Genomic DNA, 16,264 nt, shown 5'->3' with positions numbered 1-16,264 from the left:
TACTTTTGATTGATGGGGGGGGGGGAGGGTGCAAGAGACTATAAAAAAATGGGAAAAAAAAAAAAAAGCCTAAATATTTTGGGTGGGAAGACTATGGCAAAATTATTAAATATCTTCCAATGCACAGTAATTTCACTAGGTACAAAGTATATAGTCGTGAATCTAGCAAAGAGAAAAAAGAAGGGAAATCAGATGAAACTACTATGTGGAAGCTTAACATAGGTTGCAGATCAAGTGCAGTCCATACTACCACAGGAGATTGTGGATGCTCATTATATATTTAAAAGGAGCTTACACAAATTCATGGAAGAAAAATTATCAATGACTATGGAACACGAGGATGGTATGGCCGGTTTTCATGTTTCCAGACTCAAGAGAATGTTTTGACATTATAAAGCAAATGAAGGAAGAACTGTTTAAACGCAAGGCTGGGAAAGCAGTGGAACAGGTTGCCTAGTAAAATTATGGCATCTCAGCCATGAGAGACCTTAAGAAATGGCATGATATAAGTATAGAGGATCCTGCTTTATTGTACAGGACCAATTGAAGGGTCTCTTTAAATCCTATCTAGTCATATTCGGGCTGAGTCCAGGGTATGTGCGAACATGTTGTGTAGTTATAATCGTTAATATGGTAATCAGCAAAGCTTGACCAGAAAATCTTTCCTAGGATTTATCTTGAGCAGTCACAGTGCATTTACAAGCAGCTTTACCTGTTTGCAATTCTATAGAAGAAAGTAATACAATAAAACATATTAAAGCAAACATGTAAAGAAAATTACTCAGCACTAACCTGTCCTCTTTCAAAATTTGAGTGTCTCAGTCTCCTTTTGCAGGAATCTCCCTGCTCTCCAAATACTGTGATAAATATATCTGCATCAGTCCCTGATGCAGGCAATACTCCCGTATGAACAGTGATCAAGTAAAGGACGTCTGTCATGAAAAATCAGTGACACAAGATATTACCAAATCAGACTATTTAACTATGTAATTATCAAATATTATAAACCAATTTATTTTAGGTAAAAGATTAATTTCAAGACCAAGGAATGAAGTTATTGTAATTGACATATTTTGTCTGAGTTTCATATAGATTGCTAACTACCTCACAATATGTCCTTTACACATCAATGCAACAATCCTTACCAACAATGCTTACATTACAGGAGAAAATGTCGTAGCTCTGGAGTCTTACCCAGTGGTCACTAAAATCAGCTGAAAGAATCACACTGATTTTATCGGGCTTTGTAAAATGCCTTGGATTCTTGTAGGAATTAAAGGTCTTAAACTGAGTTAGGATTTATCAACTCTAATAATTTACCAAAGAAAAACCACAGATGAAATCCATTTTTTTGTTCTGGATCAGCTGAATTCTGTTTTAGCCTAGAATTTTGATAATTATGGCCAATATCAATTAATAGGTTCAGGATAAATGGCTGAGCTATTTATACAGATATGCATTGTTATTATTCTTCATCGCAAAGGATGGCTTGACATCCCTTTTGGCCAATCAGTTATATAGTACATATTCCTCGAGGCAACATGACAGAGGATTTTTTTAAGGGTTCTGTAAGCTCTGTGAAGAATTAAATATTATAACAGACTGTTAAGATATGTTTCCATTTGCCGTCTATCCTTCAGTTAGATATTAAATGCAAAAAGTTTTAAATATTTTAATTAAGGCTTCTGTTCATAAACTATAATGAATGAGAATTATTTTGTAAATATTTTAACAATGTAATCAGAACAAAAGAAGATGTTATTTTTTATATACAATGACAAAATGAAACAGAGCTTCTGGAGCAGAAATCAGGCTGGAAGAAAACCTCAGAAAATATTGGGTTTTCTTTTCATGATTCATGCCATTATGATTTTGCACATCCCTTTTTTAAATCTGTGATTTAGTCCCTCACCGAGTGTAAATCAGTTGGTTTTTGAAAATTTCAATTGGGCTTTGTGCACTTTTCTGACTTTCCAACTGTACTTAGTCTAGTGAAAACAATACATGTCAGTTGTTTAAAACTGAAAAAATCCTTTAACAATACACTTTATTGAAGACCCCACATGTTTTACACAGGTAAATTGAATGAATCTTTTAAAATAATTTTGAGTGGTTTTTTAAGGTATACAATTTTTTTTGCAATCTTTCTCATTGTCTTCATCCCATTGGGCAGTTCACAATTGTGTGTGTGTGTGTGTGTGTGTGTACGTATTTGCTCATGCATTTATTTATTAGTTCAGCAGCATACCCCTGAGTGGTGGCTTGTCTGGCCTGACGGCTGCTAGCTCTGTCACAGTCTCAGATCCATCTTCTCCAAAGAGACACTGTGCTTCAGTGTGAAAGCACAGCTCTTGTTTAGTGTCCAAGTCTTTTAGCTGAAGCTGCAGGCAGAATCAGAAGAAAAAAATAATTTATCTGAATTATTCCATTTCTTATTTCCATCACAACAGGAACTGACATTTCTTCCTATTGTTAATGCCTGCTCACACATTATAAAAGCTGCCTGATACTGCATAAGAGCTCCAGGAGTTGCTGCAAACCACTGATTCTGTAGCCTGATGTTTGTAGGTGTGTTCATTGCATATCAACACAGGCATAGGACCCATTTGTAGAGAACCAATGAAGGATACAGATTAAATTGGCCTGTATATACTTGCAATTTCAGAATGTCAAATGAATGAATACCGTTACATCAATCTTAATAGAATATGCCCATTTTGCTAAACCAGATGTTTTGCTGCTTTTTATTTGTTTACATGTGACTTGCTATATCTCAGCTCGGATTTTCAAACTTGACAGAAATTAGGTATCCAGTGACCTTTGGGGTCCCCTGTAGAAAGAAGTTATTTAAAAAATTAATTCCAATAGAATGTGTGAGTTTAGGTCCATCTTCATTCCATCTGACATTAAATATTCAATGCGGACCGAAAAAATCAAGTTACAAATTTGCAAACTTAGAACCTCCAAACCAACTGAAGAAGTTGGAAGTCCACCTATCCTAGATACCGAGACAGTGAAGATCAGATTCACAGGAGGGCAACTCATATCATGAACTTTATCCTAGGTCAGTTATAAAATACAGAATGACAAACTATCAAGCTTATGCAGAAATATTTCTGGTAATTATATTCAGGACTGAACTTGAGACATAGCTAACAACTACAAGTTTGCAGAAATGGTTTATTCAGATTTTAGAATTTCTTTGTATAGAAATATTATAACAAACATTAAAAACAAACTAAAATGAAAATAAAAAAAAAACAAACTTGACTTCATCAAGATGTGAAGTAATTGAAATTCTTAGGCAAGGATATCCAAAATTACTGTGGTGACTTATTAGTGACACTTACACCAGCAGCAGCAACAAAAGTTTGTGGCTCATTCTTGACAGTTTCGCTCTTAATTTTTTTTTGCATACTATCTTGTCCTTGAGTTCCTAGAAATGTAATTACTGAACATTTTCTATTACTACTTATTTTTTTGTGCCCAGTGCTTCACAAGATCAGGTACAAGGTTTCCAGATGAAAGTAAACAATTGCCCATGACGATTTCCAGAATTAAACCATTGATTACTGTAATAAACAATGTTTTTCTTTAGAGAGTATGAAATTCCATTAAAATTGCAGTCAGTAGTTTACCCATTTTTTGCACTGGCAATAACTGACACTACACTACATGTCTAACTTCTCACACTACATGCCTAAATTCTCATACAAAAATATCCACCCTAACTTTTATCAATGTAAACATCCCTAACTATCAATTAACTATCAATAAGTATCATAAACTCCTATCTTTATTAAAATTGGACTAAGGGTTACCTGCATATGCAGGCAGATAACCTGCAGAAACTGGACTCATAAAAATTATTGATGCAAATCTATGCAGACTTTGGCCTTAAAATAAAATGTACCTGACAAATTCTTGTTAGTTTTAAGATTACATCTAAGTGTGAACACTACCTCTAAATCATATAGTGTTTCTATATTCTATACAAAAGTAAAACTGATTTTGTATTTTATTTTGGAAAGGACCAGAAACTATTTTTGAGCAAGAAAAAGCTACTCATTCTATAGTACATAAATATTTAAAAGTTACAGAAAAGACATAAATTTTAGCTAGGGTTATATCATTTTCTACAGAAGTGTACTTAAAACCTTAGAAGATCGACAGAAAAAAATCTGGTACTCTGAAGCTATAAACACCAGAATAAAGAGAGAGTAGCAAAAGGAACGTAGGGATTTTATCTCCTTCTTAGCCTTTGCAGTTTTGGAAACTTCGGCTATTGCTTCTTTCACTGAAGGGGAAAGCAAGGGAGGGAATTAATTTCAGTTGGGGCTGGGTTTGACCACTGATTCATAGTGAGTTTACACATACTGACTGCAGCCTGTAGTCTTTCCATTTTAATACACCATTTCTATTTTTTACTGCACTGTAAGAGTCCTATTAAAGTGAAATCAACTTGTTGCATTTTAGATTATGTTTCCATGTATAAATAATTTATGAACACACTAATAAATGCGTAATAGCTGTTATGAGCATGTTACTGGCACAGTGTATGTTATGTTGTGGGTTATAAGTGCACCAGTAGAAGAGACTACATAGGTCTACAGTAACCTATTGACCTCTTGTCGATTGTAACAATTTATAGCTACTGATAAAATAATTAATAAATAAATTCTGAAGTATTTAAAAATATGAACAAAAATCACTTAGTCATTTGCAGGGGGTTGCCTTTGGAAAGAAAGCAGAAAACAGTCTATTACACATTTACAAATTTTCTGCCATGTTTTGAGCCGCCCGTTCATGAGGCTGACATATTACATAATCAGACAATGGGTATAGTGAGGGGAGTGTCAACATATTTTTGGAATGCTTTATCAAATGGCCTGGAGATGCATATTTAATATGAGAGATTAGTTTTGCTTACCTAATCTTTCCATTCTTGTAGCCCAAAGTGAGACTGCAAAATTAGCTGACAAAGACGACATTTGGGGAGAAAATATGAACAAGATAAACTCCTCCTCTATCCTCAGAGGAGTTCATAAACTCAGACTTAATGTTCCTTTCAGTTCCTTAAACCCATTTGAATTTTAGCCTGGAATGCAGCTATGTCTAGAATTTCCCATCATAACAGTTTCTGGACTGTTTATTCATTTGGGGAATCACCCTTTGATCTTTTAAATCCATAGTAGGGTTAAAGTGTGGTGTGGCCCAGTTCAGAAAAACATTCTTCAACTAACTTCAGAATAATTCAGTGCTATGTCCACAATGCTTTGTGGGCCCTTGCCTACAGGCAGGGCTTATTGGCATAATTTTTCTTTGCATTAACCTTCAAGTTTAAGTGTTTCCCCGAAGCTCAAGTATTACCAGGCCCAACACCTTTCTGTTCAATCTTCCTACCCATCCTGGGGAAAGGTATACATTTTAAATCTGCTGGAATTGTAAGACTGACAGCATTGAGTCAGTTCTCCATCCCTTTTTATGAGGGATCTTAAGTACATATTAAACTACAGTCAGATGTTTAAGGCCCACTGATGACCATGCTGTAATGAATAAATACTAAAGCATCAGCTTAATTGGTTTCCACAAGTAGGTTGCTCTGTGTCAGGAGACTGTTGCTATTTCCATGCAGGGATTAATGTTTCCTAACATAAGCAGAAAACACTGCCCTCCAAGTCATGATGAGCTATGGGAAATGGATCTGCACATCAGTGAATACATATAGCTATATGCACTTCAGCATAGAACTGCACACATAGAGATCTGGAATCTGTAGGCAGTCATCTATAGATAGCAGATAACAGCCAAAAGATGTATGGCCTTGCTAGTGTGGTGCGAAGTGAAGCTAACAATCTGTCTCTCAACATACCGGTGTTATGAAGAATATTACCGTTTATATGTAGTGTATTTGGAATACCTTATGAAGTTTAATTCCTCTTCCCAAGCATGGACGAGATAACACAAAAGAAACTTTTGTTACATCTCCAATATCACCAACAGTCAACTGCAAGAAAAATAAAGAAAAAAAAAATTATCCATACGTTGTATATAACAATTTGTATTACATACTTTAAGCCCAGGTAAAAAGAAAATTAAAATTGGTAAAAATGCTAGTCAAGGACATTAATGTTAGGGTGAGTAGTCCCGTTCAGATTACAATTTGGACTCACATTTGTATCATAATTTGTTTATTTTTAAATGGAAGAATTGGCTGAAGAGTGTAGGCCAACATACGAAAAACAAGGAAATGTATGACTGACTCTATACTTCCAAGCCAAATTCTTATTACTATTCTTTTCTCTCCACTTTCCTATTTACCTCCTCTCCATCACATCTTTATTCTCAAACTTGAACTGAAATTTGGAACTGAAGATAACTTTTAGCCCTGGCTATTTGTTCTGCTCTCAGTAATTCTAGTGCTTAAAAGAAAGGATGGCTTATTCCCTTAAGTCATATAATTTACTGCTGCTTGTGGCTTTTCATCTTGCAGCAGTTAAGTGATGTTTATATTGCATTTTTGCAAAAGATGGGTGACTTTTTTTTTTCCATGTTTGAGAATTAAAACCTTTTGAAAGGGGTGACCGAGGTTCACACACCTGTCCAGAAGCTGCCATTAAAACTACAGAATTGATATTTGCCAAGGCCCAAGCTCACTGTAGAGAGACACAAGTTCTAACTTGTGAAAACGGATTAGTTGAAGTTTGAGAAGTAGAATGTAAAGGAAGTATTAGATAGCTTCATTATTTATTGTCTTACTGTTAAGGTCTACTAGTCTTAATTCAAAGTTAATGTGGCTTTTCATGTCAAAGTTGGTATTTGCTCGAGATCTTTCCTAAGTGATGTGTATTAGCCCACATGTGAGAAGTACTCAAAGTGCTCTTTGTATAAGACATGGAGGTTATAAACATTAGCTCTGACAAATAAAAATATCATTCTGCACAACTTCATGTACATTGGCTACAACTCTTTAGTTTACTGAAACTATTTGGTAAAATTTGTGTGAACTAAAAACCAAACCAACCAAAAATGGATTATCATTCAGATTCTGAACTTTCTGTGCAGGGCACTTCCCTTTTCTTCCAAATACAACAACTTGAATATCAGGAACATCTTCTGGTACTTGTGAACAGTGCACCCATGTTTGCCATCGCCCTCTGCTTTTAGTATCAAATTTTTTTGTGAGAAGAGATGGCACAGATGTTTCTGCAATAAAAACAAATATATATTCAGATCCCATATCTAAGTTATACTGCCTTATAAGACAAAATATATAAGATTTTATTGCCTGGTAATGTTGAATCTAACACAGGCAAGTCAGGCAACAAAGCCACAAAACTCTCATTATTCATTTTAGCCCTGTGGAGCTGTAGAAAACCAGGCCAACTGCTTCATGAATCCATGTCCCACTTGTGTAGGGGCCATGTCTAGCTTCTTTGTATTGTTCCAAAGACAGAATATGTGCTGCCAGATGAGACTCTTTCAATAATGCCATTTCCACCTTCTCCATCCCAGGCATAATTTCTTACTCCTTGTTTACAGAAGGCATGATTCACCTTGGTACAGGCCCATGCCTTTCACCATTAGGGTACTAATGCTCAAATGCTCAGTTCTGTCTACATTATGAAGTAGCCTTGTACTGGTTCTGTTCTGCTCTGCCATGCAGTAATAATTCAAGCAAATTAAGGACATTCTGCTGGTATTACCTTTGAGCGGAATTGCCACTTCTACAAAATCTTTCTTGGAACGTTTATTGATCCAGTCATTGTGAACAAAAACATGTGCAGAAAAAGGGTAGAGGACTTCTTTTATAACAATTTTTTCCAAGAACCACTCATCTGATCAAAAATAAACAGGACATTATTAATGTATACCTTTTAAGCAACAACATGTTCTGTGTATGTTGTCAAGTTTCTATCTTTAGAAAATCAATAAAATATTTTCTTTTGCTGAACTTCTTAAGGAAATAAGACTTCTGAACATATATTGGCTGTGTGTATATCTGTCTGTTTCCCTACGCTCCAAAATATTTAATACAGTGAAGAAGTCTTAAGTTTTTACAGATCTTGTAAAAATAAACATAGGTATAGATTTGTTTTAGTAATCTATTAGTGTCCCAAAGGACAGAAAGGCTTCTGTATGACATCTTTAGACATGAGAAGTTCCCCATAGGAAATGATATTATCAATGTCCTAAAAGAAAAAGAATCAGGGTTTCTACCACATTAGCCATCAGAAAATCCACTCAACACACAACTTTCTGGTGAGGTTCTATGCTATCTAATAAAGCATAAACTTCATCTGAAGGTTTTCTCTTGATTGAGACCACTGTGTTGATTCTCTGGAAGCACAGCGTTTGAAGACTCAGATTTCTGAGTCTTGGTAAACTTTGTTATAACTCCAAGTCTTGGTGAAGTCAATGAAAGTTTCATCATTCATTGTAATGATAACATCTAGGAAATACATGGGAAATAGTCTCCAAATCATTTTTTCTGAGTCTGAGTTTAACCTACAGTTTTTTTTTTTTTTTTTTTTTTTTTTTTTTTTTTTTTTTTTAATATATATAAAGATAAAAGAGACTTATCTGATCATGTTCTGGAACAAATATTACCATTATTAATATTATCTACAAAAGTAGGATATCTGTAGAAAGTCTGTTCTGTCACCTCTAAAAAATGATGGGTCAAAATTGTACCCAAAGTATTGAAGGAAATATCAATTCATGATGCTCCTTGCTGTTGCTATTTATTTTTAAGAAGTAAGCAATTTTATTTAACTCTAACAGCTGCTGTGGAGTTGGAAGGAGGACAAGAAAAAATGCTGCAGGAAGTGTAAAATCCTTTAAAAAATAAGATATTTCTTATGGGTTAGAAGAAAAAAAAGCTATGAGGCCAGAACAGCCTTTCTTCCATGTTTCACTTCCCCATATGATGAACTGATTTTCTGTTCTTATCTTTACTTAGAGGTCCTATGTCCTAAAAAAAAAAATATAATCTTTTAAAATTAAAATGTCCATCATCTTTAAAATGGAGAGGAAGAAAAAATGCCAAAAAATTGCAAAAACATGATGTCATATTGCTTCCTGAAAAAGAAAAGCTTTGTTGACTGTACTCATAAATACATAAAAATTTTCATGAGCAAAGTTTCACATACAATTGTACCATTTTAGATTGTCATTACATTTCCTAGAAATCCTTTGCACATTTTAGTAAAACCAAGCTGGACATTTGATGTGTATAGTCCAACCGAAATAACAAACAGCAGAAAATGGAGAGCAATTTCAAATTTTCTAGAACTTTTAAAAAAACACTTGGGAATTGAACCTTGAATTTAAGACATTTCTGAAGTTCTAGGGTCTGCTAAATCTGGTAATCTACATCATTACAACCATACATTAACAGAGAAAATTGCTGACCTTTTTTTATACTTTTAAATCCAACAAGAACTTGGTTCAACTTGCCAAGGTATACTGCTTTGATTTTGAAAACATCTACCTGCAATATGAAAATAATCAAAATTATATTTTGGTTAAGCTTAATATGTAACTGCTTTTGAATATTTATCAGTTTAGTCTCATGTATGTGGTCATTTGTATCTCAATGGAAGCAAATATTTCTCATTTATGCCATTCCATTCTCTCTGAGTTTATAATTGAACATTATATGCTATAACTGGTATTTTCTGATCCAGTTAATATTACAAATTATTAATTTCAAAATGCTGCTGTATTTAATAGGAAGTAATTTTGGGAACATCAGATACACACACTAGCAATAGAGTGCTCATTTCTAGCACCTCTATGAACTGAAATAACCAAATCAGATCAATAACTTGTATTGAAAGTTACTTTCATCCAGAACCTAACTCCCAATGAAACTGATGAACAGTAGGTGTCTACTAATTCTGGAAAATCTAGAGGGATTTCATTTTCACTAAAAGTCGCAGTTAAATTAGCAGGAATTAGGTAGGTAAATGGGAATGAAGTGAATAGTGTCTGGGAAGGTTTCAGTCACTGTGCTATTGGGATAAGGAATTTTCATTGAAGCCATCTCTATAATAGGTCAAATTTTCCACATGCAACAGACTTGCATGATGAATACACCTCACATAATCTTCCCTTTCTCCCTACTGTAGATTTTCATAGTATATTCACTTTATTCCATATACATATTTGTCATCTTCTTTGTGCAGTCATCTTCCTTCATAATCAGTGGGGAAAGCTCACATAAGTATGCACACTGACACTGGGAACACGTATTCCTTAAAGTGTGTATTTGTTGGCTTTTTTGAACTAGACCTGAAGAAATTAGGTTTGGAAACATACTATTTATGAATGGATTTTTCTACCCTTTGGGGAAACCAGCTGCAGAGTAAAATCTTCACAAGACTTTTATTTCTTGTGACTTCATGAGCTATCCTGTTGTAGACAGAAGCAGTTGTGTTGGAAAGGTTGGGTTGAAAATGCATTTTGAAGACAAAAGTTGGGGACCGATTTAGGGTTTTGAAAACGAACAATAAAAATGATGTATTGTTCCCATAGTTGCTGCCAAGTACAATGACATACAAAAATCCATGCTACCTTTGAGAACTGTATTGATCACAAGACTCATCTAGAAAAGAAGAGCAGACTAATAACAGAGAAGTAGGCATGTGAGGGCAAGCTGAAGTAAAGAAAACTGTGAGAGAATTACCCAAACAGTTGTTCCTCAAAATCTTTTCTATAAGAAGATTAGGGTGCTATAGCCCAGGATATAGAAAAGCCCTTTAGAGTTTCAGACAAAGGATTTAGCCTGCTGAACAGGCCCATTCAAAAACTGACACAGAATCTGGATTATACAGAAAAAATCCTTGTGAATTTGCAGATGAGTTATATTTCCACTGGAGTGAGTATTCACAGAAGTGAATATTCAGAAGTGAGTATTCACAGAATTGTATTGTTCACATATTTTTTCTCTACAAGTTTTACTCTTAAAGAAAATTTAACATGCATTCTTACAATATAAAGAATAAAAAAAAACCCTCAGGACAGTTCAGTTTTTTGAAACAAAGAGGAATCAGTCCCTCTTTCACTCTGTACTGATACCTTATCCATTGTAGCAAGCAGTTCTGTTGTTCAGATTTCTCTATGGTATTATCTTTAAGATATATTGTATAGAACTATTATCTATATCACCAAAAAGGTTAATCTATAAAATTTCCTACATTATTCCTTAAAGCCAGATGAGCCCTATTATCCTGTCATTATTATTTTCAGACTTATTTTGTGAAGACTGAGCTAGCAGTTTGATCAATTCTTGATGAACAAGACATTGGGCACACATAATCTCTTCCACAATGGAGAAAGAAAATATAGGAATACAGAGGACGTAATGACTAACAAAGATTTAGTTTGGTTTTCATACAAAAACCATTGTGTCTTTAGAATCTTTAGAAGTGAAAAGAAAAGCAGATAAAATAAACAGAGGCACATTTAAAGCATAAATAGAGCATATTGCAAGCAGATTTCTTTATAAATCAGAAAACAAACTAATCTGGGTTGGCTGGCAACAATTAAATACTCTCTCCTGCCCTCCCCAAAAGAAGATTCCTATGTACTTTGCAATGATTTAATGATTCCTTTAAAACAAAAATTAAAAAATCTTCCAAACTTAAACTCAGAGCAAACAGTAGGGTCTAGTAAAGTATCAGCTAGACATTTCCTTTTGATATAAATAGATACTTCCTTTTGATCTAAAATTTTAGTTACTTTGTTCTTATGCCAATAACTACTCCAGGAATTACTCTTCTAGGAAAAGAAGCAGCCTCAAAAAGCAAGAATATGTTTACCATGTTCAAAAGCAGTAAGTGGGAAGAATTGGAAACATGAAAAAATAAAACTCTGCTTAGAACACTGACATTGGCGTTCAGGAAAGTTAACAAGAAAAGGTCATGGACTAAAGTAGGTACAAAGGCAAGATAGCCTACAGAAATGTTATCAGTTCTATCAATCAGGCATATTTTAACAAAGCACTCATACCCTTCTGGCCTTAAAGTCTAGAATATTAAAATAGAACTTTCAGTGTATAGTTAGTCCAAATGAAAACTACTTCATTAACTTAATTCTTTCACTGTTGCACAATGCTGATGATGCTTAAAAGCAACATTACCTATGGAGACGATCACCTCTTAGTAACAAGAGAAAATTATGTCAATATGGAATATAAAACAGTATTTTTGATACTCTGTCCATGAAAGGCTTTATGTAGACATAAATTTTAACAAAAAGACACTCACAGATACAGTTACATTTTTCCTCATGGTTTTACCTGCCCTCTAGCAAAAGTGATCAGGCTGTTTCTTGAGTTAAGCCATCGTTTTCCCGAGTCACTCTTTTCTCCTTGTATACAAAGATAAGCCTCACCAGTGGCATCAGCTTTCTTCAAGTCTCCTGTGTGCAAATGGACTTCATATTCCACAACTTCAGAAAAAAAATACACATACAAAGACAAAAAGTCAGCATGTGAAAATGTTCCTTCTCTTCTTGCCCACACCTGCCTTATGTACCAATCCCTGGCAGAAACCGCTGCAAATTCCATCTAAATCCTGTACTGTGCCACAGAACAAAGCATACAGGTCTCTTGAGTCCTGATGAGATACACAACCAAAACACATTCCTGCTGCATAACTCCGTTTGTCAATCCTCTGAATACAGACTTGTTCTGCTCTGACACCACTCCCAGAAATTCAGCACTGCTGGCTGCCGCTTGGGGCACAGGATCTCCTATGTACTGCCCCCTTCTCCCTAAGGTAGGGAATCCCTTTCTAAGAAATATGTCATGTTACATGCTCTTTGGAAAGTCCAAATTTTGCTTGCTAAGAATACTCATATTTATTTGTTTCTTCCTTCCCTCTTTGTCTTATTTTCCCCTTGAAATGAAATGGGACCTTACACTTATAAAGTGGCTTAGAGGAATGATGGAACTTGATTGTCTTAAGCTTTAAACTCATGTAATTATCTCCCACTGAATGAACACATCAAGCCTTCTCACTAGTTAGACAGTAATACTATTACAATGTTCTTGAGTTAAAACACGTTAATGTGAAACAGAAATAATGGACTAAAAATTCTTTCAACATCAGATTTGATACATAGAAAATAGAAAAACCTCACACTTCATATCAGTCTCCAAAGAACCTCACATGTACTACGTAATAACCTAGAAATGCAGCTAACTGAAATCTGAGTTTAAGGGAAAGTATTCCTGATTTTCTCAACTGTGATCACAATATAGAGATTAGAAGAGACACCTATGGCCACTATAAGAAGCTTCTACTTCCTTCCCACTTCCGACACAATACATAGGGGAGTGATGCAGATGAGACCAGATTGCATTAATTCTGAAGAAACTTAATGGAAAACTACTATTTTCATTTTTTCAATTACCTATTTTAGCCCCATAGTTTATCATGAAAACAACAAACAAGGAAATACTTAAACAGAAGGAGGTCACAATCTCAAAATTCATGGTTATTTGCATCATTTTAACAAGAAGCAGCCCAGGGAAAAGAAAAAAAAAAAAAAAGAAGTTGGGGGGTTTGGGTTGTTTTTTGTTCCTCCTAGTGTTGTAAATCTGCTCTTACTCAGATTACAGTAATAAATCTGTGCTTGTTTGTATAATGCTGGTGGTGTCACTTTAGGAATCTAATTTTGGTGGCTACATTAGGAATATGATCCTTATGTAGTCAGCAGGGAAAGGCAGGTGCTGTAGAAAACACATATGATGGATTCCCACATATTCTAGGGATAGACAGTAAAAGTTAGGAGCATGAATTTAGATGGTCTGAATGTTCCTCTGCTTCAAACCACAAGCATTATTACTTTGGCCTAAGGAAAAGAACCTACTATCTTGTGGCAACACTGGTTTGTAAAACACAGCTTTTTAATATTTTTCAGGAGGAGGAAAACATTTTTATCCACTGTAAAATGTGAAGTCACAACCAGGATGTGGGTAATAAGCAATGTACAGGTACCAAGAATGTATTTGAGAATGTTTATATTATCTCTTGAACTTTTTTGTCACAAGTTTCAAGACTGATTGATTTTATTTTTTTTTTTTTAATTAAGGACTGAGCACCCTTAAAATCCATCATTTTACAAGTTATGAGCTATCTTTGACTACTCCAAACTATTCAGCCCCAACTCCCACAGCCTTCATCACTGGCGCAGTAAAGCAGACATAGACAACATCTAGACAATGTGACAATTACATGCTGGAGAAAGTCTTCCAGCCTCACTCTGCTGCTTGTCCCTACCTGGGACCTGGCTGGCTGTATGACATCTGCTTTCCCAGGAAATATGTGTTTTCAAAGAAGGGAAACGGTGCTTTAGACAGACATGAAACCAAGGAGAAACTAAAGTGCTTTCAGTCTCACAATCAACAATACAAATCAGAGAGCACTGAAAGACAAATTATTCAAGTCTGAAATACATATTTCAGTCTAAAATACACCACAGGATACACAAATATCTAAGTATACATCCTGGAAACATCTGATATTTTCAGTACAGTTTGCTTCTGAAGTCAAATTTATTCCAAGATAGAAATGGCCCAATTTAACCAAACTGTACATCCTTTAAAGAGATATAATTATGAGAAATTTCTGGTAGTTTTGAGAATGATTGTTAGAACCCAGAAGCTAAGGCTGTCATTTATTTTCATGCGTAGGTGATAGGAAAACAGGGAGGGGGGGAAAAAAGTGTTCTGAGGATATTTATTTTTAAGCTTTTCTTACAGTTCTTTTCACAAGTTGGTGCTATTCATATTGAGTGTTATAATCAAAAGGCCTGAATTTAAATATTGTGGCATCTTATACAGCTATTTCTTTGTATGTCTAAAATAAAAAGGTCACATAGCTGGAACAAGGATTCTAAAGGATGGGTTTGCATACTGATTGAAAAATTAATATCTGAAAGGATTCATTAAATAATAAGGGCTGTATCAGTCCACTAACAAATGTGTGCTCATTGCAATAAACTTCTGAAAGGTCTTTGTTTCTCTTTTACTACATGGCGACGACATCTGAGAAAATCTGTTTTCTGAAAAGTAACTTTATTTTACTGCAGCACTATTTACTTTACTTCAGGGACTTCCCTGGCATATTTTTTTTTTTTTATCATTTAATCCAATAGCTGAGAAAGTGCTTGGAATAGACAGTATCGCTCATGTTTGATATCAAGAAGTAAATTAAGAGTTTTGCTGGACTAGGGCCCTAATGTATCCCATTCCTTTCTTCAAGGCAGTTAAATATGTACTGTCAGGTGAAAGACAGCATAGCTGCCTTAAAGTCAGTGTAGCTACACAGACTTGTTTTCGCTGGAGATCCAGATATTGAAAGTACACAAGCTGTCCAAGTGACTCTGTGGCATTTAATTAATGGCATTTTTGCTTTTACGGGAGTAAGGGTATGAAAGAAAGATCCTGTGTTATCTAGAGCATCGCTTGCCTGTATACCTTGGTCATATAAGCAGAATCACTGAAGTCAAAAGGCTACTTGTGTGAATAGAACTGGAATTTTGGTCCACAGATCGAATCACTCATGTATGGTAGATTAGAAACCACAGTGTTCACAATCATCTTTACTGCTTTTGTCCAGAATCATTAATATACTTAACCACAAGCTTAGTTTTAATCACACAAGTAGTATTCAAACAACATACACAGTGAAAATGAGAAACATATCTAAAGTTTTTGCTGAGCCAGTATTTTCAGCTGAATCTGCTGAATCTATTGATGCATAATTTAAAGCTCAGTGTAGTCACAGCAAATATTTCCCATTAATTTTCAAAGGTTTTGAATCGGAGAAAAGGCTTCCACTATATCGGTGAAATATATACAATGTAACCCCTACAGAGGAAGACATAACACAAAAGAGGTGCTGGGAAATGGGGTGAGTTTGGGACTATTCTGACTATCAGATAAACATATCCCAACAACAAAAATCTACTAAAATGAGGTGTTCTATTCAGCCTTGTCATTCTTTGTCTCTTCCCAATCCTATTCATAAAAGCTCTGTTTCACATGTAAGCCAACACAGTGCAAACTGAAAGTGATGACGTAATACTCATTAAAAAGGGGAAAAAAACATTAATTAAAGATAGGACAAAATGTATTGCTTTGAATTTGCCATTTTTTATTGTTGTTGAATTTACTATGTAGTATGTATTCAAATATCATTTATTGTGATAATTCAGTAACATTTGCCCACAGAAGTCTCAACAGCCTTTC

The 16,264-nt window shown here is 34.8% G+C and overlaps 1 protein-coding gene across 1 annotated transcript in view; it reads right to left on the bottom strand.

Annotated features, from left to right (window-relative positions):
• LOC113477320 (lipoxygenase homology domain-containing protein 1-like) overlaps positions 1-16,264 on the bottom strand; it is a 159,821-nt gene that overhangs the window by 43,336 nt on the left and 100,221 nt on the right. The window contains exons 35-41 of the mRNA XM_026843568.1: positions 12,305-12,456; positions 9,415-9,493; positions 7,707-7,838; positions 7,025-7,206; positions 5,921-6,007; positions 2,249-2,381; positions 793-932 (exon numbers count right to left, since the gene is read on the bottom strand). Coding sequence (XP_026699369.1) covers positions 793-932; positions 2,249-2,381; positions 5,921-6,007; positions 7,025-7,206; positions 7,707-7,838; positions 9,415-9,493; positions 12,305-12,456 — 905 coding nt within the window. The remainder of the gene's footprint in view (positions 1-792; positions 933-2,248; positions 2,382-5,920; positions 6,008-7,024; positions 7,207-7,706; positions 7,839-9,414; positions 9,494-12,304; positions 12,457-16,264) is intronic.

The sequence above is a fragment of the Athene cunicularia genome, assembly GCF_003259725.1.
Source record: "Athene cunicularia isolate RWA chromosome 2 unlocalized genomic scaffold, athCun1 chr2_part1, whole genome shotgun sequence".
Lineage (NCBI taxonomy): Eukaryota > Metazoa > Chordata > Aves > Strigiformes > Strigidae > Athene > Athene cunicularia.
Note: the sequence above shows the minus strand (reverse complement) of the source record. Positions and strands in the feature narration are given on the sequence as shown.